Source organism: Macaca thibetana, chromosome 2 (assembly GCF_024542745.1).
Source record: "Macaca thibetana thibetana isolate TM-01 chromosome 2, ASM2454274v1, whole genome shotgun sequence".
NCBI lineage: Eukaryota > Metazoa > Chordata > Mammalia > Primates > Cercopithecidae > Macaca > Macaca thibetana.
Window position 1 is genome coordinate 103212738 of NC_065579.1, and position 20877 is coordinate 103233614.

Below are 20877 nucleotides of genomic sequence, written 5' to 3' on the forward strand. Positions count from 1 at the left end.
TGTAGGCTAATGCACCTGAGAAACTAAATTTTAAATTTTACTTAATTTTTAAGTGTAATTAAATTTAAATAACCGCATGTGCCTTGTGGTCACCGTATTAGAAAAGACAGATATACAGTGTAGGATTTTGAAACGAAATTGCTGATTTCTAGTTTTGTGCCAAGTAGTTTTTCTTCGGAGGTGTAGTTAGGAATGACCATTCAGCGCTAGTGATCATATCTGGAGTAAACGTCATCAGACTCACTAAAACTTATGTGTTCTGTGCGTGGTCAGCAAGCCCAGGATGGTTGTCAGGTCCCCTGAACATGTGACTTTGGCTCTGGAGGAACTTTTTTTTTTTTTTTTTTGGTGGGCGGGACAAAGTTGCTGTCACCAGACTGGAGTGCAGTGGCGGCGATCACAGCTAACTGCGGCCCGGACTTTCTGGGCTCAGGTGATCCTCCTTTCTTAGCCTCCCAAGTGGCTGCGACCACAGGCATGTACCACCATACCTGACTAATTTTTTAAATTTGTTTTGGATACGGGAATCTTAATAGGTTGCCTAAGCTGGTCTTGAACTGCTGGGCTCAAGCGATCTTCCCGCTTTGACCTCCTAAAGTGCTGAGATTATAGGCGTGAGCCACTGTACCTGACCCTTAAAATTTTTTTTTTAGAAACAGGGCCTCACTCTGTTACCTGGCTCGTTGGAAGGCAGTGGCATGATCATGGCTCACTGCAGTCTCCTGGACTCAAATAATCCTCCTCTCTCAACTTCCTGAGCAGCTAGGACTACAGGCATGTGCCACCATGCCCTACTAATTTTTTGGTTTTGTTTTGTTTTGTTTTGTTTTGTTTTTGAGACGGAGTCTTGCTCTATCGCCCAGGCTGGAGTGCAGTGGCCGGATCTCAGCTTACTGCAAGCTCCGCCTCCCGGGTTTACGCCATTCTCCTGCCTCAGCCTCCCGAGTAGCTGGGACTACAGGTGCCCGCCACCTCGCCCGGCTAGTTTTTTGTATTTTTTTAGTAGAGACGGGGTTTTACCGTGTTAGCCAGGATGGTCTCGATCTCCTGACCTCGTGATCCGCCCGTCTCGGCCTCCCAAAGTGCTGGGATTACAGGCTTGAGCCACCGCGCCCAGCCATGCCCTACTAATTTTTAAGACTTTTTGGTAGAGACAGCATTTGGCAGTGTTGCCCAGGTTGGTCTTGAACTCCAAAAATAATGTCTATTATGCCATTTCTGTCTGGGATGTAGGGATAATATTTAAGTTTCAAAGGAAATAAAAATGTTACTGTCAGTTATGTTACTAAAGAAATACATACTGTTGGCCAGGCGCGGTGATACACGCCTGTCATCCCAACACTTTGGGAGGCCAAGGTGGGTGGATCATGAGGTCAGGAGATCGAGACCATCCTGGCTAACACAGTGAAACCCCATCTCTACTAAAAATACAAAAAATTAGTCGGGTGTGGTGGTGGGTGCCTGTTGTCCCAGCTACTTGGGAGGCTGAGGCAGGAGAATGATGTGAACCCGGGAGGTGGAGCTTGCAGTGAGCCGAGATTGTGCCATTGCACTCCAGCCTGTGCAACAGAGCAAGACTCTGTCTCCAAAAAAAAAAAAAGTACTGTCAGGACAAGATCACTTTTTATTTTTTTATTTATTTATTTTTTATTTTTTATTTTTAGACGGAGTCTTGCTCTGTCGCCCAGGCTTGAGTGCAGTGGTGTGATCTCGGCTCACTGCAACCTCCACCTTCTGGGTTCAAGCGGTTCTCCTGCCTCAGCCTCCTGAGTAGCTGGGACTACAGGCGCACGCTACCACGCCCAGCTAATTTTTGTATTTTTAGTAGAAACAGGATTTCATCGTGTTGGTCAGTCTGGTCTCCAACTCCTGCCCTTGTGATCTGCCCACCTCAGCTTCCCAAAGTGCTGGGATCACAGGTGTGAACCACTGTGCCTGGCCCACTTTTTCAAGTAGAATTTGGATATTTAACTTTGAGATGATTAAAAATTAAATTTTCATTTAAATCTGTACCTAGAACACTTAGTATGAAATGGTGTTCTTTTTTTTTTTTTTTGAGGGAGTGTGGAGTTTTCCCCACCTAAATATTTGGTTGGTAAGAAGCCTGTGGGCAATTTCTTTTTTTTTTTTTTTTGACGCAGAGTCTCGCTCTGTTGCCCAGGCTGGAGTGCAGTGGCACAGTTTTGGTTCACTGCAATCTCCATCTCCCAGATCAAGCAATTCTCCTGCCTTAGCCTCCCGAGTAGCTGGAATTGCAGGTATGCGCCACCATTCCTGGCTAATTTCTGTGTTTTTTGTAACGGTGGGGTTTCACCATGTTGCCCAGCCTGGTCTTGAACTCCTGAGCTAAAGCCATCTACCCACCTTGGCCTCCCAAACCAAAGTGCTGGAATTACTGGCGTGAGCCACCACACCTGGTCCTGGAACTTTTTTTGTTTTTGAAGACAGGGTCTCACTCTGTTGCCTAGACTGAAGTGCAGTGGCGTGATCTTGGCTCACTGCAGCCTCAGCCTCCTGTGCTCAAGATCCTCCCACCTCAGCCTCCCAAGTAGCTGGGACTACAAGCATGTACCACCACAACGTTTATGAGTAATGTGACATAAATGAGCCACAACAGCATAAGTAAAGTGAGATCTGAAATATTAGCATTATTCTGTGTTAGATTACCACAGTGGTGGTGATTTTATAGCAAAAATTCAATTTTAAGTCAGTTACAATTTGCTTTGTCAACATCTACATAACATTTAGGATTGAAATTGTGGTAGTTGCTGTAGAGAATCTGAAGGACAGAAGTATTGGAGTGAAGAAGCGGCCTTTCAGCTGGGTGAGGTGGAGGTTACAGTGAGCTGAGATTACAACACTGCACTCCAACCTGGGTGACAGAGGGGAGACCCTGTCTCAAAAGAAAAAATAAACAGTCTTCCAAACTGAGAGAGAGAATTGAGGTTAAATTATTCCTCCCTGTTTACTTAGAATACTTTTTTTTTTTTTTTTTGAGACGAAGTCTCTTGTCACCCAGACTGGAGTACAGTGGCGCAGTCTCACCTCACTGCAACCTCTGCCTCCCTGGTTCGAGTGATTCTCCTGCCTCAGCCTTCCGAGTAGCTGGGATTACAGGTGCCCGCCACCATGCCCAGCTAATTTTCGTATTTTTAGTAGAGATGGGGTTTCGCCATGTTGGCCAGGCTGGTCTTGAACTCTTGACCTCCGGTGATCCACCTGCCTTGGCCTCCCAACATGCTGGGATTACAGGCATGAGCCACCATGCCTAGCTGAATACTTTCTTTTTTTAGAAGGTCATGTAACTCTTGTCAGTGTAATTATGACATGGATTTTTGTTGGCACTTAAAAGAAGATAATTTAATAGTTACTGTCCCTTGTTACTTGTCCTTTAAAATACCTTTGCTTTAAAAAAAAAATAAACTTACAAAAGCAGTATGCCAGTTTTAAAAATGTAATTCTTTTCATTTTAGATGGAAGTCATATTACGTAGAATACTTGGGTGACATCTGCCTGAAAGATCGCCAAGAATTACAGGTATCTTTAATTTAAAGATTAACTTTTTCTCCTAAAGAAAAAACACCATAGTTTAGTTGTGATTATATGGCTCTACCATGCAGAAGAGTTTGTTAAAAGTCAAACTGCTGGCTGGGCATGGTGGCTCATGCCTGTAACCCCAGCACTTTGGGAAGCTGAGGCGGGTGGATCATGAGGTCAGGAGTTCGAGACCAGCCTGACCAACATGGTGAAACCCCATCTCTAATAAAAATACAAAAAAAATTAGCTGGGCGTTGTGGCGTGCACCTGTAGGTCCAGCTACTCGGAGACTGAGGCAGGAGAATTGCTTGAACCCGGAAGGCAGAGGTTGCAGTGAGCTGAGATTGTGCCACTGCACTCCAGCCTGGGTGACAGAGCGAGACTTCTTCTCAAAAAAAAAAAAAAAAAGGTCAGACTGCAAACATTATTTTTATTGCCCCATAATTAATAGGGCCGTTGTTTTTTTTTTTTAATTTTTAGAAATGGGAGCATTTATAGTTAACATATCAACTTAGATATACTGATTTTTTTTTTTTTAATTGGAGTTTCCCTCGTGTTGCCCAGGCGGGAGTGTAATGATGCAATCTTGGCTCACTGCAGCCTCCACCTCTGGGGTTCAAGCAATTCTCCGTCCTCTGCCTCCTGAGTAGCTGGGATTACAGGCATGTGCTACGATGCCCAGCTAATTTTGTGTTTTTGGTGGAGACTGGGTTTCTCCATGTTGGTCAGACTGGCCTCAAACCCCTGACCTTAGGTAATCCGCCCGCCTCAGCCTCCCAAAGTGCTGGGATTACAAGTGTGAGCCACCGTGCCTGGCCGATATTTTTATTACATAAAAATGTGACTCTATGCTGGGCACAGTGGCTCTTGCTTGTAATCCCAGCGTTTTGTAAGGCCAAGGCAGGAGGATCGCTTGAGGCCAGGAGTTTGAAACCAGCCTGAGTAACGTAGTAAAACCCTGTTTCTACAAAAAATAAAATTAGGTATGGGCGTGGCATATGCCTGTAGTCCCAGCTACTCAGGAGGCTGAGGCAGGAGGATCTCTTGAGCCCATGAGTTGGAAGCTACAGTGGGCCATGATCATGTTTTTATATCCCAGACTGGGTGTCAGAGTGATACCATATCTCAGGACTCCATAGTGTTTTAGACTGGTTACAAATTCTTTTTCCTTTTGGTAGACATGGGTCTTGCTATGTTGCCCAGGCTGGTTTGGAACTCCTGGTTTTGAATGATCCTCCAGCCTCAGTCTCCCTAAGTGTGGGCATTATAATACAGATGTGAGCCACTGATACAGATGTGAGCCACTGTACGTGGGCCCTTTTTTTTTTTTTAAAGTAGAAGAGCATTTACTTGAATTATTATTACTATTTTTGGAGACAGAATCTCTCTCTGTTGCCTAGGTTGGAGTGCAGTGGAATGATCTCACTGCAGCCTTGACCTTCCAGGCCCAAGCAGTTCTTCCATGTAGCCAGGACTACAGACGCATGACCACTATGCCTGTCTTATTTTATTTTATTTTATTTATTTGTTTATTTTATTTTTTTTTGCGACAGTGTCTCACTCTGTTGCCCAGGCTGGAGTGCAGTGGCACGATCTTGGTTCACTGCAACCTCCGCCTCCCTGGTTCAAGTGATTCTCCTGCCTCAGTCTCCCAAGTAGCTGGGATTGCAAGTGTGCACCACCATGCCCAGCTAATTTATTTTTTATTTTTTTATTTTTTCAGATTGAGTCTCGCTCTGTTGCCCAGGCTGGAGTGCAGTGGTGCAATCTCAGCTCACTGCAACCTCCACCTCCCAAGTTCAAGCAGTTCTCCTGCCTCAGCCTCCTGAGTAGCTGGGATTACAGGCGCATGCCACCATGCCCAGCTAATTTTTGTATTTTTAGTAGAGACGGGAGTTTCACGTGTTAGCCAGGATGGTCTCGATTTCCTGACCTCGTGATCTGCCTGCCTCAGCCTCCCAAAGTGCTGGCATTACAGGCATAAGCCACCGTGCCCAGCCTAATTTTTGTACTTTTAGTAGAGATGAGATTTCACCATGTTGGCTAGGCTGGTCTCAATCTCCTAGCCTCAGGTGATCTGGCCATCTCGGTCTCCCAAAGTGCTGGGATTATTTTTTTTTTAATGTGTTGTAGAGACATGGTCTCACTAGGTTGTTCAGGGGGGTCTTGACCTCCTGGCCTCAAGGGATCCTCTCATCTCAGCCTCCCAAAATTCTGAGATTATACTTGTGAGCCACCACACCTGGCCCTCAGTCTTTGTTTTAGATTATGGTTCGTTGTTTTTTTTCGGACAGATTACCTACTTCAAGTAGACTTTATATTTGCTTTTGTATTTAATCAAGATTTGTTTAAATAAATTGTTTACATACTATTAAATCCAAATGCTCTTGGACTTTAAGGTTCTATTAGTTTTAGATTTTTTTTGTTTTTTGAGATGGAGTCTCGCTCTGTTGCCAGGCTGCAGTACAGTTGGAAGGATCTCGGCTCACTGCAATCTCCAACTCCCTAGTTCAAGTGATTCTCCTGCCTCAGCCTCCCAAGTAGCTGGGGATTGCATGCACGTGTCACCATGTATAGCTAATTTTTGTATTTTTAGTAGAGATGGGGTTTCACCACGTTGGCCAGGATGCTTTTTGATCTCCTGACCTCGTGATCTGCCCGCCTCGGCTTCCGAAAGTGCTGGGATTACAGGCGTGAGCCACCGCACCTGGCCTAGTTTTAGATTTAAATCACTAGTTGATATTGTTCCTTGCAGCTCATCAGATGAGATAGTAGTTGTGTAGAAAAGTTAATGGGTGTTTGCCACAATCTTCTGTGAGTTGAAGTTAGGATTTGTGACTGTTTCGCTTTCTCAACTAGTATTCTCTTTTTGTTTATATGTAATTGAGTAACATTTTACTGTCTGCGGCTTTTCTTTTTTGAGATGGAGTTTCCCTGTTGTGTGTGTGTGTGTGTGTGTGTGTGTGTGTGTGTGTGTGTGATGGAGTTTCGCTTTTATTGCCCAGGCTGGAGTGCAGTGGTGCAATCTCAGCTCACTGTAACCTCCGCTTCCTGGGTTCAAGCGTTTCTGCTGCCTTAGCCTCCCTAGTAGCTGGGGTTACAGGTGCCTGTCACCATGTCCGCTTAATTTTTTTGTATTTTTAGTGGAGACAGGGTTTCACCATGTTGGCCAGGCTGGTCTCGAACTCCTGACCTCAGTGATCCACCCATCTCGGCCTCTCAAAGTGCTGGGATTACAGGCATGAGCCACCACACCTGGCCGATGGAGTTTCACTCTTGTCATCCAGGCTGGAGTGCAGTGATGCAATCTTGGCTCACTATAAACTCTGCCTCCCGGTTCAAGTGATTCTCCTGCCTCAGCTTCCCAAGTAGCTGGGATTACAAGTGCATGCCACCACGCCTGGCTAATTTTGTATTTTTAATAGAGATGGGGTTTCGCCATGTTGGCCAGGCTGGTCTTGAACTCCTGACCTCAAGTGATCCACCCGCCTCGGCCTTCCACATTGCTGGGATTACAGGCATGAGCCACCACACCCGGCCAGTAGAACTCTTTAAACCTGAAAATTCAGTCAGCTTTGCAGAGTAGAGGAGGATGTTGAAGACCTATGTGTTTTTTTTTGTTGTTGTTTTTCTTTCTTTACCAACTATGCACCTGTCTTTCAGACACCTAAGAGTAATGTCTGTGAAACAGTGGTCTTCTTTTTCTACATATTATAGCGGGAAGTGTTCCTATTTATGTACTGTCTGTATCAATACTAATGGAGGCATGATAAGCAAAATTTTAAACTTTGGTAGTTAAACCTTTATGTCGCCTCCCCTCTGGGCGGCCAGCTATGGGGATGTGCTTCTCCCTTAAGGACTTTGGGAAGAATAACAAGTTCATTGGAATTTGACTTTCTGACATGGAGCAGATGGCCTTGCCCTGTCATGCCAGGCCTTTCATGTGAAGTTACCATTTATCAGCTGCTTCTGTCTCTCCAGGGAAGGATTTCCCTTTGATAGGCCTGGGCCAGGGGGATGATGGTGAGATTCCCCATGTGATACCAGAGTTGGAATAAGCTATAGTGAGATTAGGGCCAGGACTGTCCCATTTTGATTCTTGAACTGTTTCTGTTACTACTTGTCGTGAGGAAAAAGTAACACTTTTTTTTTTTTTTCCTCCCTTAGAAGACAAAAATACTAATGCATTTGAGAAATCGGTAGTTTTGGGGGGAGGGGGAAAAAGCAACTGCTTTCCTGATCTGCAACTTGGCTGGATGCTAAGATGTCAGTGGACATGAATAGCCAGGGGTCTGACAGCAATGAAGAGGACTATGACCCAAATTGTGAGGAAGAGGAAGAAGAAGAGGATGAAGACCCTGGGGACATAGAGGACTATTACGTGGGAGTAGCCAGCGATGTGGAGCAGCAGGGGGCTGATGCCTTTGATCCCGAGGAGTACCAGTTCACTTGCTTGACCTACAAGGAATCTGAGGGTGCCCTCAATGAGCACATGACCAGCTTAGCTTCTGTCCTAAAGGTGAGCAGTGTTGTAAACTCCAGTGTAATCCCCCTCCAGTTAAATCTAAGGATGAGCTGTTGTTAATTAATGTCTCCTCCAGACTAATTGAATGGCCTTGTAGCTTGAAACCAAATGTATGTCAACATCATTTGGACATTTTGTTACATTTGCTTTGTTTTCTAATATATGCATATCTAAGGTCCTCAGATTCCCAAATTAGTAAGAATTAGAAAGGAGGGGTGGGACAGATTCAAGAAAGATGTACCATACCAGAAATGTGTAGTAGCAGAATTGCACAACTTTGCACTTGTTTCAGGAAGTGAGTTTTCAAGAATTTTATGAGGTTGATACAATAAGCATCAGAATCACCATCTTCTGTATGACTGTGTTTGAGTGACTGATAAATGTCTTGAGAGTATCCAGATCCCTCTGGTTTGCCCTGAATAATCATTGCCTTTGGGCTAATGAGCTCATTTGTTTCATGTACTGATTTTAATATTTTTTTCTTATAGCTTGTATTTCATTGATTTAGGGGGTGTTAGTATGGGAATTGTAAAGAATGAACAAAGTTGATTATTCCAGCAAGCATTTTATTTTTTAACACGTAAGCTAAAACATACCTTTGGATGTCTTGCACCTTAGGCCAGTTATTATCCTCATTATTTATATTTTTTATGATCATTTTGACAGTTTCCCAGCAAGCATGTTTCCTTCTCTAACACTGGCCATTATGGGAAATTGGAAATATTTCTCTTACTTTAGTGTTTTTGCTAATCTTTTTTCATGAATTCTTATATGAATTTTGTTTCTGATTAAATTTGAGGTCAAAAGGGCACCTTGGCATGATGTCAACCAAATAAATTTTATTGGTACTTAAACAGAAGTAACTAAGGTGTGCCTTGTATGATTTCTATAAAATTTGCTTTATCTACTAGTTTAGGGATTTTTTTCCCCCCCAGATGGTTGGCAAAGGTTAATATCTTGGATTTAGATACTCAGATCTTTATTAGCAACTGGCTGGAAGCTGAAAGCTAAGGTTTTTTTGTGTGTGTGTGTGATTCATTTCTAGAAGTGATTGTAGACTTCCTCTCTTGTGCTGAGCAGAAAACTCTGAAGAATGCGGACCTATGGATCCTCTGGGTGTGGGATTTCTGCACTATGGCTATAGCAAAGCTGCTGGACCCCTGCCTCCAGAGGGCATTTCCCTGATAGAAAACAATAATCGGGTTTTTCTTCCTCACCATGCACACCTCTCTCTTGTTGATCAATAGTTTCTTTTGCTTTAGTCATACTATCAGGTTATATACAATGTTGGTATTTAAAATAAGAAAAGGATATGTTCATAATGTTAGGTTAGAAAAAATAATATTAGGAATTATGTAGTGTGTGACTATGCTCTGGACAGTGTCAGTTGACCAAGTTCACAAGGATGTTCCTGTCTATACACAGGAATTCTCAGATTGTCAAGCCCTCTGTATTGGCTTTTTCTGCCTTGCTAGAGACAGCTGAGGGGCCCAAGCACCTGTCCCTCCCTGCCTCCCTTCCTTCCTTTTTTTTTTTTTTTTTTTTACATTGTGGTAAAATATATGTAACATAAAATTTACTGTTTTATATTCTTCTTTCTTATACATGGTCAGCCTCCTGGAAAGCTTTCCCTTCACCACCTCATCTCTTACTGCCCTTAGGGGTCCTCAGAGTCTAGCTCGTGCTTTCTCTGAGTCAGTTTCCTTGAGAGCCCCTAGAGCACAGTGGCCATGCCTGCCTTTGATCTGTGTCCAAACAGTACAGCTCGTTTATTTTTTTAGATTATGTACTGCAGTCTTCTGACTGCTTTACGTTTTAACTGTTCACACATTTTGGCATGATCTCTCCAACTAGATTGTCAGTTCTTGGAGAGCAGTAACTCTCTTGTACCTTATCTCCTCCATCATTCTTGTCACACAATTTCATCTACAGTAGGTATTGAATAATTGCTTGGATACTTGTTGATTTTGTTTATTGTTGGTGATAGTAGCAGCTGCTGCTATTGGTGTGAGTTAGATTTCCTAGTCCCTGATACATTTTCTTTCCTATTGGAAATGAATTGAAAGGGTATTGATCTGGCCTTTAAGACTGAGAAGAGTAAGAGCAAAAAGAACTTGGAACAGAGATGAAGGAATAAATAAGAGAAGGAAGAGAGCTGAAACAGTATGAAAGGGTTAAAGAGAAAATGGATCAAAGAGGAAAATAATCCACAAAAATTTAGATGTTGATAGAAGACAGAGTTTGTTTTTTCCCTTCTACACTTCACTGAAAAACATGTTAACACCATTTACTTTCTGGGGCTGGGCAAAAAAAGGTTGTGGCTCTTGGTTGGCTTGACTACACATAAAGGAACTCTGGTGTTTTAAGTGGTTCAGGAACCTGACCAAAGAAACTGGACAGAAAAGCAGCTTGGTCAAGAGTAAAGGAGAAGGAATCATATACAGTTTTTTTTTTTCTTTGAGGCCAGATGCAAACTAGCATTGTTTTTATTTATATTTTTAAAATTATATTTTAAATACAAAAATTAGCTGAGCATGGTAGCATGCGCCTGTAGTCCCAGCTATTCAGGAGGCTGAGGTGGGAGGATCACTTGGGCCTGGGAGCAGAGGTTGCAGTGAGCTGAGATTGCCCCACTGTACTCCAGCCTGGGCTACAGAGCAAGACCTTATCTCAAAACAAAAAAAAAATTTTTTTTTTGGTAGAGATGGGGTCTTGCTATGTTGCCTAGGTCTTAAACTCCTGGCCTCAAGCCGTCTTCCCACCTCAGCCTCCCAAATTCCTTTACAAGCATGAGCCACCACTCCTGGCCTGTTTTTATTTTTGTAATTAATATTTTTTGAGGATGAGAGGGAATAATTTAAGTGCTTAGTTTACCCAATGGTGTTCCGGCTACTCTGGTTCTCTTGTTGCACATGTCTCTGAAAGTGTGATCAATAGTGATAGTCACCCAGATCACTGCTGATGTCCCATAGTGCTGATTGCACAATTCTGTGGCATATTGAAATATTTAATTTTTTTCACATAATTTAGGTTCTGTGGCTTGTAGAAGATGTTATGTGTGTATGTAATTGAAAATTATAGTCCTACAAATTCTAGTCTATGAGTAAAAACTATCCAAGTTTGAGGAGTAGCTTAAATTTTTTACTTGATTCTCATGTCTGTGTACTCATTTTGTGTGTCCAGGCAGTTGCATGTGGATGATTGATAGCATATCATAAAGTTAAGCCTTTCACTGCCATTTGGGATTTGAAGTCTCTTTTTAAAAATTATTTTTAAAAAAATTTTTAGAAATGAGCTCTTGCCCTATCTCACAGCTGGAGTGCAGTAGCATGATCACAGCTCACTGCACCCTCAAACTCCTGGGTTCAAGCTATCCTCCCTTCTCAGCCTTCCAAATAGCTGGGGCTATAGGTGCCTACAGCTAATTAACAAAAAATTGGCCGGGCGCGGTGGCTCAAGCCTGTAATCCCAGCACTTTGGGAGGCCGAGACGGGCGGATCACAAGATCAGGAGATCAAGACCATCCTGGCTAACACGGTGAAACCCCGTCTCTACTAAAAGACAAAAAACTAGCCGGGCGACCTGGCAGGCGCCTGTAGTCCCAGCTACTCGGGAGGCCGAGGCAGGAGAATGGCGTAAACCCAGGAAGCGGAGCTTGCAGTGAGCTGAGATCCAGCCACTGCATTCCAGCCTGGGCGGCAGAACGAGACTCCGTCTCAAAAAAAAAAGAAAAAAAACCAAAATATTTATTTTGACCGGGCGTGGTGGCTTACGCCTGTAATCCCAACACTTAGGGAGGCCAAGGCGGGTGGATCACTAGATCAGGAGATCAAGATCATCCTGGCTAACACGGTGAAGCCCCATCTCTACTAAAAACACAAAAAATTAGCCGGGTGTGGTGACATGCCCGTGGTCCCAGCTACTTGGGAGGCTGAGGCAGGAGAATGGTGTGAACCCGGGGAGGCGGAGGTTGCAGTGAAGCGAGATCGCACCACTGCACTCTACCCTGGGTGACAGAGTGAGACTCCATCTCAAAAAATAAAGAAAAAAATTTTAAGTGGACTCAAAAAGCTGCAAAAAAAATTTTTTTTAAAGATACAGAATCTCACTATGTTGCCCAGGCTGATCTCAAACTCCTGGCCTCAAGTGATCCTCCTGCCTCAGCCTCCTGAGTTAGCTGGGTAAAGTGTCTTAAGTAGAAAAATCACAATTTTCAGCCGGGATCGGTGGCTCACGCCTGTAATCCCAGTACTTTGGGAGGCCGAGGCGGGTGGATCACGAGGTCAGGAGAGCCCTGGCTAACACAGTGAAACCCCATCTCTACTAAAAATACAAAAAATTAGCTGAGCGTGGTGGCAGGCGCTTGTATGTAGTCCTAGCTACTCGGGAGGCTGAGGCAGGAGAATGGCGTGAACCCGGGAGGCGGGGCTTGCAGTGAGCTGAGATCGTGCCACTGCCCTCCAACTTGGGCAACACAGCAAGACTCCGTCTCAAAAAAAAGAAAAGAAAAAAATCACAATTGTCTGGGACACTGGATTTCTAGTTTAATGAGGGCCCTGGTGTCAGAGGGTAACTTCCTGTATGTGTTCTGGGACCAGTCTATGAGTAAAGTCATTATTGAGAGAGGAAGGTGCCCAGAAAATCAGATCAAGGGCTCAGGATAGAGAACAGAGAAAATACTTATCTGTTACTGAGATAGGGAAACTTGGTATTCAAATAGTGGCAAAACAGAAGCATTATTTGAGAATGAACTATCCTACACAAATAACAAATGGAATAGTCAAATGAGATTAAATGATTGCCAAGTGAGGTGTTGTATTGTAGGAGGAGGGGATCTCTGGGGAATAAGTATTTTTAGTGATCATGTATGAGTCTTTAAAGAAAACAAAGTTACCTTTTTCTACACTATATTTTTATAGGAGACTTATACAAAGATTATTTTATTGTCTTTATAGATGAAAGAGGTCCTTCTTGTAACCATAAGCATTTTTATTACAAAATATACAGGAGTTAGCCAATAATTTTTTTCAGTTATTCAGTGAGTCCTTTTAATTACCATTCCATGGAACTCTTGAGATATTTGCTGACAAGCTGCTCAGGAAGCAGCTCAGCCTTGGTAGAGCCCCAGACAAAGCCCAGGCAGGATCATGACTGTGGAGCTGGCTTTGGTTTGTGATGGGTCAAGAGTCTCTTTCTCCTTGTGCCCTCATCTTAGCATCTTGTTAAGGGTATGGGCAGGAGAAGTGCATATTGTTCAGGGACCCACCCCATTGCTTCAGGAGGGGAAAGAAGTAGGCCACTTTGAACTAGATCTAGTCCAGGAGGTGTAGTGAGCTACCTGAGCTTTGTGTTGAGGCCAGAGGACCTTGAAGGTGGTGTAGAAGGGCAGTGCAGGTTACAGAAGTCCTGGCTCCATAGGGCAATGGGCATGGGATTGGGAGGGTTATCTTCTGGGCTGGAATGAGGGTCAGAGATGTATAGGTAGAAAGGAGGATTATGATTGTAGCCTCAAGCATCTTTACTGTTGGAGGAAAGGAGTAGGTTTTGTAACCTATAGGAATAGGTTTTTATAGGACTTTGTTTGTTTGTTTGTTTTTTGAGACAGCATCTCACTCTGGCACTCAGGTTGGAGTACAGTGGCACGATGTTGGCTCACTGCAACCTCCACCTCCCAGGCTCAAACAGTCCTCCTACCTCAGCCTCCCAAATAGCTGGGACCACAGGTGCGCACTACATGCCCGGCTAATTTTTTTTTTTCTTTTTCTTTTTTTGTATTTTTGGTAGAGATGGGGTTTCGCCATGTTGCCCAGGCTGGTCTCAAACTCCAGAGTTCAGACGATCTACTGACTTCAGCCTCCCAAAGTGCTGGGGTTACAGGCGTGAGCCACCGCACCCGGCCTAGGATTTTAAATAGGTATTTAAATAGGTTTTTAAAACTTATTCAGCGCATGTGTGGCATAGTGAACTATATTGCTCACTTTTTTTTTTTTTTTTTTTTTTAGCTGAGATGGACTCTTGCTCTGTCCCCCAGGCTGGAGTGCAGTGGCGTGATCTCGGCTCACTGCGAGCTCTGCCTACTGGGTTCACGCCATTCTCCTGTGGCCTCCCGAGTAGCTAGGACTACTGGCGGCCCGCCACCATGCCCGGCTAAATTTTTTTGTATTTTTAGTAGAGACAGGATTTCACCTTGTTAGCCAGGATGGTCTTGATCTCCTGACCTCGTGATCCACCTGCCTTGGCCTCCCAACGTGTGGGGATTACAGGTGCGAGCCACTGCGCCTGGCCCTGTTGCTCACTTTTTAAGCCTGTTTCCCAGATACGATTGGAGGAATATGCCAATTATTACAAGTGTTTTTACTACATTTCTTCTTGCTTTATGAATTGCTGTATCAACTGCAGCAAAGCTGTGAAGATATTTCCTAGAACACTCTATTCTGCCATACTCTTTTGTGAATTTGTTTTAAAATCTAGTGTTTGCTCTTTAGCAAAATGTGACTGGAAAATCTAAGATTCTGCTGTGGACAATTTTTCCCCTTTGTGGATGAATAGTAATGAGTTGTCAGGGCTTCTGACTCTTAAGTGCCGAAGTCTGTATAGTCCTGTGTTCAAAACAACCTGGCTTTTTTGCCCTTTTCACTTGTAACATGATCAATTGGTGTTCATAACAACAAAGTACCTTATTTTAGCCATTTTCTTAATTGGTACTAACTACTTACATAATGCCAAGTTAAAAGATAACAAGTATCTGGTGAAAACTTTAATTATTAAATCGATTTTCTTTTATTCTGATATAGCTGAATTTTAAGATCATTCTATTTTTATTTACTTACAGTCATTAATTGACGAATAATCGTTTTTGTTGTTGTTGTTATTGTTGCTACTACTCATGGGAAAGTATCTTCAAGCTGGGCCTGGTTACACTGAATGTTTGTGTGCTGAGCGGCCCTCTGATTTCTATTTTTGTGATCTGATGTGAGCTCTTCGCATACCTCTATCTAAGTAGAACTTAGGTTAAATTCCTGCATTTCAAATAGCTGGCCGTTAATAGGTTCGTTAACATATTTCACAGTGTTTTAGTCTGGAAGTCTGAGGTGTGTTTACTGATGTGTAAATTCATTTTTTAAAGGCAATGAGAAATGTCCAGAGTGACATTGAGAATGGCCTAAATAAAAATGGTGCAAAGTTGTCCTTGTCTTGCCAGCTTAGAAAGGTTATTGTCATCGCTGTGTACCTGATACCATACAAAACATGCTCATCAGCTTCCAGAAAAGAAGCTCTTTATCAGATTCAAGGCCAGCTTTCATTCTAGTCTTTTTGTTTGCTTTCTCTCTACCTCAGGAACCATGGAAGTCATGTGTAATCAAGGGATGATACGGTATTTGTGTTTGTTATTTTTTTTTGACGTTTATATTTTAATCTTGAGTTTATAAATTTTTTTTGTCAAGATGTTACTATAATATTTAAGAAAATAGTATCATTCATGTTTTCATTAACCTAAAATAAGTTTTCTTCCTTACTTATCATCCTTCAGTTCTTGTCCATATTCATACGTAGCATTACTGTTCAGCAATTCATTCAACCAATATTGGATATTTATTGAGAACCTACTATACTTCCTGTTATGTTCCTATGCCAGGCCCATAACAGGAAAAATAACTGAACAAAACAGATAAAAATCTGTGCCCTGGTAGACATTGCATTATAATAATCAGTAGGTACATGTATTTTATGCATTCTGTTTTTTTCATGTATATTTCAAACATTTCCCCGTTTTTACTTTGTTCTCACAAATACTTTAAATGGCTGTGTAGCATGCCATCTTGTTTTTGAACCGTAATTTGCTTAATCTTTCTCCGTTGGGCATTTAAGTGAGTACCTATGTATTACAGTTGTTGGGGGACTGGTTACATTGTTGTGAATGTCTTTATGGATATGACTTTTGTGTCTGATGGGCCTTGTCCAGAGTCTGGGCTAGTTGTCAGATGATTGGGTTCCAGTCCCATTTTTTCCATTTAATATAATATCATCTCAGATAAGTCCCTCAGCATCTCTATGCTTGAATTTCCTCATCTGTAAAATAATGATGACACCTCCTTCACAACATTAAATGTGATGATAATGCAGATAAAGTGCCTGGAACATGAATGTTCAAACCGATTTTGCTTGGTCTTAGTAGAAGTGGGGCAAAAGCGGAGGGATGGGAATATTTCTTGTCTTGGTTCCTTAAAACACATTCTCAGGGTTGTGTGTCTTGAATCATAGGGTAGGAGGCTACACATTGAGGATGGTTCTGGGCAATATATTGCTGACTGGTGCCTCTGAGTGTGCATATGATATTGGGTCATATACTTTGGATTATTTTACCTTCCCCTAGAGCCTCTGGTTCCCTTCTCCTGGGGCCCACCGAAAGAAAAGCAAAAATAACACAAAATGAACTTTGAATTGGAGCCAGGAAAAAGATACAGGGAAATAATAGCTTGTCTGTACCTGTATTTGTGGTTGACTACAATGTTTGATCTTATGCCTATGTTAATAGCACTACTTAGTGTTCACTTGTTTTGGGGGTTCTTGTTCTTGAGATACCTCCGTACTTTAATTTTGCCTTGCTCCAATCTAATTATTTATTTATTTATTTATTTTTTGCTTTTTCTTTGCCCTTGCTGCTCTAGGAAAATTTGAAGGATTAGATTTGTCTTCCCCGAAGAGGGAAGAATTATAGGAAATATTTGAAAAAGGTGCAGAATGAGGAGCATTTTGCTCCTCCTGAAATGTATCTGCCCTACTTTATTTCTTAAACTGACATGAACTGTCAAAACATGAAGTTCCTTTTCTATCACAAATCTTTATAAACATTAATAATTTCCACCGGGCACAGTGGCTCACGCCTGTATTCCCAGTACTTTGGGTGGCAAGGCAGGCAGATCACCTGAGGTCAGGAGTTCAAGACCAGCCTAGCCAACATGATGAAACCCCATCTCTACTAAAAATACAGAAATTAGCTGGGCATGGTGGTGCATGCCTGTAGTTCCAGCTACTTGGGAGGCTGAGGCACGATAATCGCTTGAACCTGGGAAGCGGAGATTGCAGTGAGCTGAGATCGCACCACGGCACTCCAGCCTCGGCAACAGAGCGAGACTCTGTCTCAGAAAAACAAAAACAGACCAGGCGCGGTGGCTCACGCCTGTAATCCCAGCACTTTGAGAGGCCGAGGCGAGCGGATCACGAGGTCAGGTGATTGAGACCGTCTGGCTAACACGGTGAAACCCCGTCTCTACTAAAAATACAAAAAGTTGGCCGGGCGTGGTGGCGGACGCCTATAGTCCCAGCTACTTGGGAGGCTGAGGCAGGAGAATGGCGTGAACCCGGGAGGCAGAGCTTGCAGTGAGCCAAGGTGGCACCACTGCACTCCAGCCTGGGCAACAGAGCGAGACTCCGTCTCAAAAAAAACCATGAATGATTTCACAGTAGTGACCATGTTATTGACCATAAATAGAGAAAAATACAGGCAGGATGAGCAAGAGGTTTGTTTGGAGATTTTAACAGGAAAACAGAGCTGTTCTTATAATTGTGAAGAAAGTGTGGTCTCTATTTGGAAAAGTTGTTCTCTTTGACTAGCAGTTTCTTTTCCTGGTCAGCTCTACCTGCTCTCATGTCTTTTATTCCTTATTTTAGGCCGGTAACAGTCTCTTTAATTCTGTCGCCATCCTTTCCAGAAGTCTGTAGATAACCTTACCTCTTTTTACAAGAAATCTTTCTAATGCCGTCAAGCTTGGTTTCCTGGATTCTCTATCTTAATTGTTAGTACCACCATCCATCAACCTGGAAATAGAGGATTGACCCTCTCCTTGTTTACGTGAATCCCTCCCGGATCCCCAGTCTGTCACTCTTGCCTCTGTACCACTATGCTTATTTCTTGGTGTGTACTTACAATGTTTACCAATTAGTTATAAGCTAGGATATAAACTCTTTGAGATAGAGGTCTATATTTTTTCTTTACATAACAGCACATAGCGGAAATGCCTGGTTATGTTATGTTCTCAGTAAGTGTTGCTTTTTAATGTGTCTAAGCCCAGGCCAATAAATGCACAGTTGAAAATTTAACTCCAAACCTCTACTTCTGTGTGCTCCAGTTTGTAAACAGAAGACATTCTCTTCAAAGTACTTTTTCGTGAAGCCAGCTGACCTCCAAATAAAGGTGGTATAAACCTGGCTGGGTGCGGTGACTCACGCCTGTAATCCCAGCACTTTGGGAGGCCGAGGTGGGTGGATCCTGAGATCAGGAGATCGAGACCATCCTGGCCAACACAGTGAAACACCGTCTCTACTAAAAATACAAAAAATTAGCCGGGCGTGATGGCAGGTGCCTGTAATCCCAGCTACTTGGGAGGCTGAGGCAGGAGAATCGCTTGAATCCGTTAGGCGGAGGTTGCAGTGAGCTGAGGTCATACCATTGCACTTCAGCCTGGGCAACAGAGTGAGACTCTTATCTCAAAAAAAAAAAAAAAGATGGTATAAACCTAACAGATACATGATTCCCAGCTTATGGTATATATCAGAATTAGTTTTAGCAATTCTCATATAGAAACCTGAACTTCATATAATTGTAATGAAACAATCTAGGCACAGTGGCTCACACCTGTAATCCCAGCACTTTGGGAGGCCGAGGTGGGCGGATCACTTGAGGTCAGGAGTTTGAGACCATCCTGGCCAACATGGTGAACCCTGTCGCTACACAAATATAAAAATAAGCTGGGCATGATGGTAGGCACCTATAATTGCAGCTACTTGGGAGGCTGAGGCAGGAGAATCGCTTGAACCTGGGAGGCAGAGGTTGCAAGGTTGCAGTGAGCTGAGATCATGCCACTGCACTCCATTCTGGGCGACAGAGAGAGACTCCGTCTCAAAAACAAAAACAATATATATATATATATATATACACACACATACATATACATATATATATATATATAAACAGAATCTCAAGGGGCTAGACCAAGGCATTTTACATTACATTTGCGTGGAAGTGCAGGAAAATTGTAAAATGGTTTGGGTTATTCAAGTGAAGAGGGAGGAGTGCTTGCTTTCTTTTGACTACTGAAAGGACGTGTCCAGCATTTGGAGTGTACTGGTTTTGTAACAGTAGAAGTAGGATATAAATTGCTCAGCTATACTTGCAAGTTGGATAGGCTTCCCATAGTCTTTTTGATGTCTAAATGTAACTTTATATTTCATTAATTTTCAAGAGAAGGTCTAGCCCCTGGGGTGGGGGCTATCTTCTTTTCCCCTGGCCCCACCATCAGCACTGGTCCTCTGCAAGGTTTTATATTTGAAAGCCCTCCTGCCTTTTTCCTTGGACCTGGGCAAAGCTAAGAGGAAGAAACAGCACAACTCAGTTTGAGCTTAGGAGTGGTTTTGGCAAGACTCCTGTCCTCACTCCTTCCTAATCTTCTCAAAAGAGGCTTCAGGTGACTTGGAAACTACTGGACAGATTCCATTCTAACTTTTTTTAAAATTTTTTTCATATTTTTCCTTTCTCTCCTAACTGTCAGAACATATGAACATTCTAACTTATTTTCATGTGTGTACAAACCAACTTTTTAGTGTTTCCACTGTGCAAAGTCCTACTGTATTTTATGATCTTGTTTAAAAGAGAAGTTTATTTAGCAATAATTATAAAGAAATGAATATTCTTTAGTGAAAAAAAGATAAAAGTGGGTTCTATGCCCTTTTTGATGATGAGAAACGGGGATTCACCATGTTGACCAGGCTGTCCTTTTTGATGATGTAGAGATGACTAATGGTATCTGTAATCTTAAATACAATGTGAATTTTACGATACTGTAGTAGAATACACCAGATTTTCTTTTGCAAATTTATTAACACTGCTACTTCAAGATGGTTGGCTGCACATGCCTTTGCCCCAACCCTGCTTCTTCTGTTTGTTTTGGTATTCAGATGTCTGTTTAGTTTTATTTGCAATAGCCAAAAACTGGAAGCAACTCAGTATGTGAGTTGCTCAAACAGATGAATAAACAAACAGTGGCATATCCATAGAACTGCATACTTCTCAGCTAAAATAATGAGCTACTTATGTAAGCATCATTGATAAAACTCAAAAAAAAAAAATATGCCACATGAAGAAACCCAAAGGGGAGAGACAAAAACTTTATATGTCAGTCATATAAAATTCTAGAAAATGCAAACTAATCCATCATAAAGTAAATCAACAGTTGTCTGGAGGACCAAAGAGAGCAGGAAGAGAGAGATTATTAAAGGGGATAAAGTAAATTTGGGAGTGCCCTTCCATTTTTAAATACCATGAAAATGAAAGTAAAGGTACATGTAAATTAATATTAACAAACAATGAGTTGGAGTGGGGTGTTGTATGGGGACATCATTGCAAAATGTGAGCCAGTTTGTCCAAATTTTGAAAAGACCATGGACTCTGAAATGACTGATGAATGCTGGAAGAGATAAGTGTGCTGCAAATGGGGGGATTAATAAAAAAGCTGATATAGACTAGTCATCCCTGTCCCCACTGAGTCTTTAGACCAAAAAAAAAAAAAAAAAAAAACCTACATAAAAACAGAAGAAACTTATTTATTTAATTTTTTAAGATAGAGTGTTGCTCGTCCCCCAGGGTGGAGTGCAGTGGTGTGATCTCAGCTCATTGCAACCTCTGCTTCCCAGGTTCAAGCAATTCTCCTGCCTCAGCCTCCTGAGTAGCTGGGACTACAGGCATGCTCCACCACACTTGGCTGATTTTTGTATTTTTAGTAGAGATGGGGTTTCACCATGTTGGCCAGGCTGGTCTT

The 20877-nt window shown here is 42.5% G+C and overlaps 1 protein-coding gene across 5 annotated transcripts in view; it reads left to right on the forward strand.

The window, feature by feature from the left end:
* Positions 1-20877, forward strand: part of ARIH2 (ariadne RBR E3 ubiquitin protein ligase 2) — a 69498-nt gene that overhangs the window by 793 nt on the left and 47828 nt on the right. For 2 of the 5 annotated variants that reach the window (XM_050780868.1, XM_050780869.1), the window contains exons 2-3: positions 3474-3537; positions 7705-8056. In XM_050780868.1, the coding sequence (XP_050636825.1) occupies positions 7802-8056 (255 nt within the window). In that variant the 5' untranslated portion in view covers positions 3474-3537; positions 7705-7801. Of the gene's footprint in view, positions 1-3473; positions 3538-7704; positions 8057-20877 lie in introns of those variants that run through there. The other 3 variants (XM_050780870.1, XM_050780872.1, XM_050780871.1) reach the window with 2 other exon arrangements.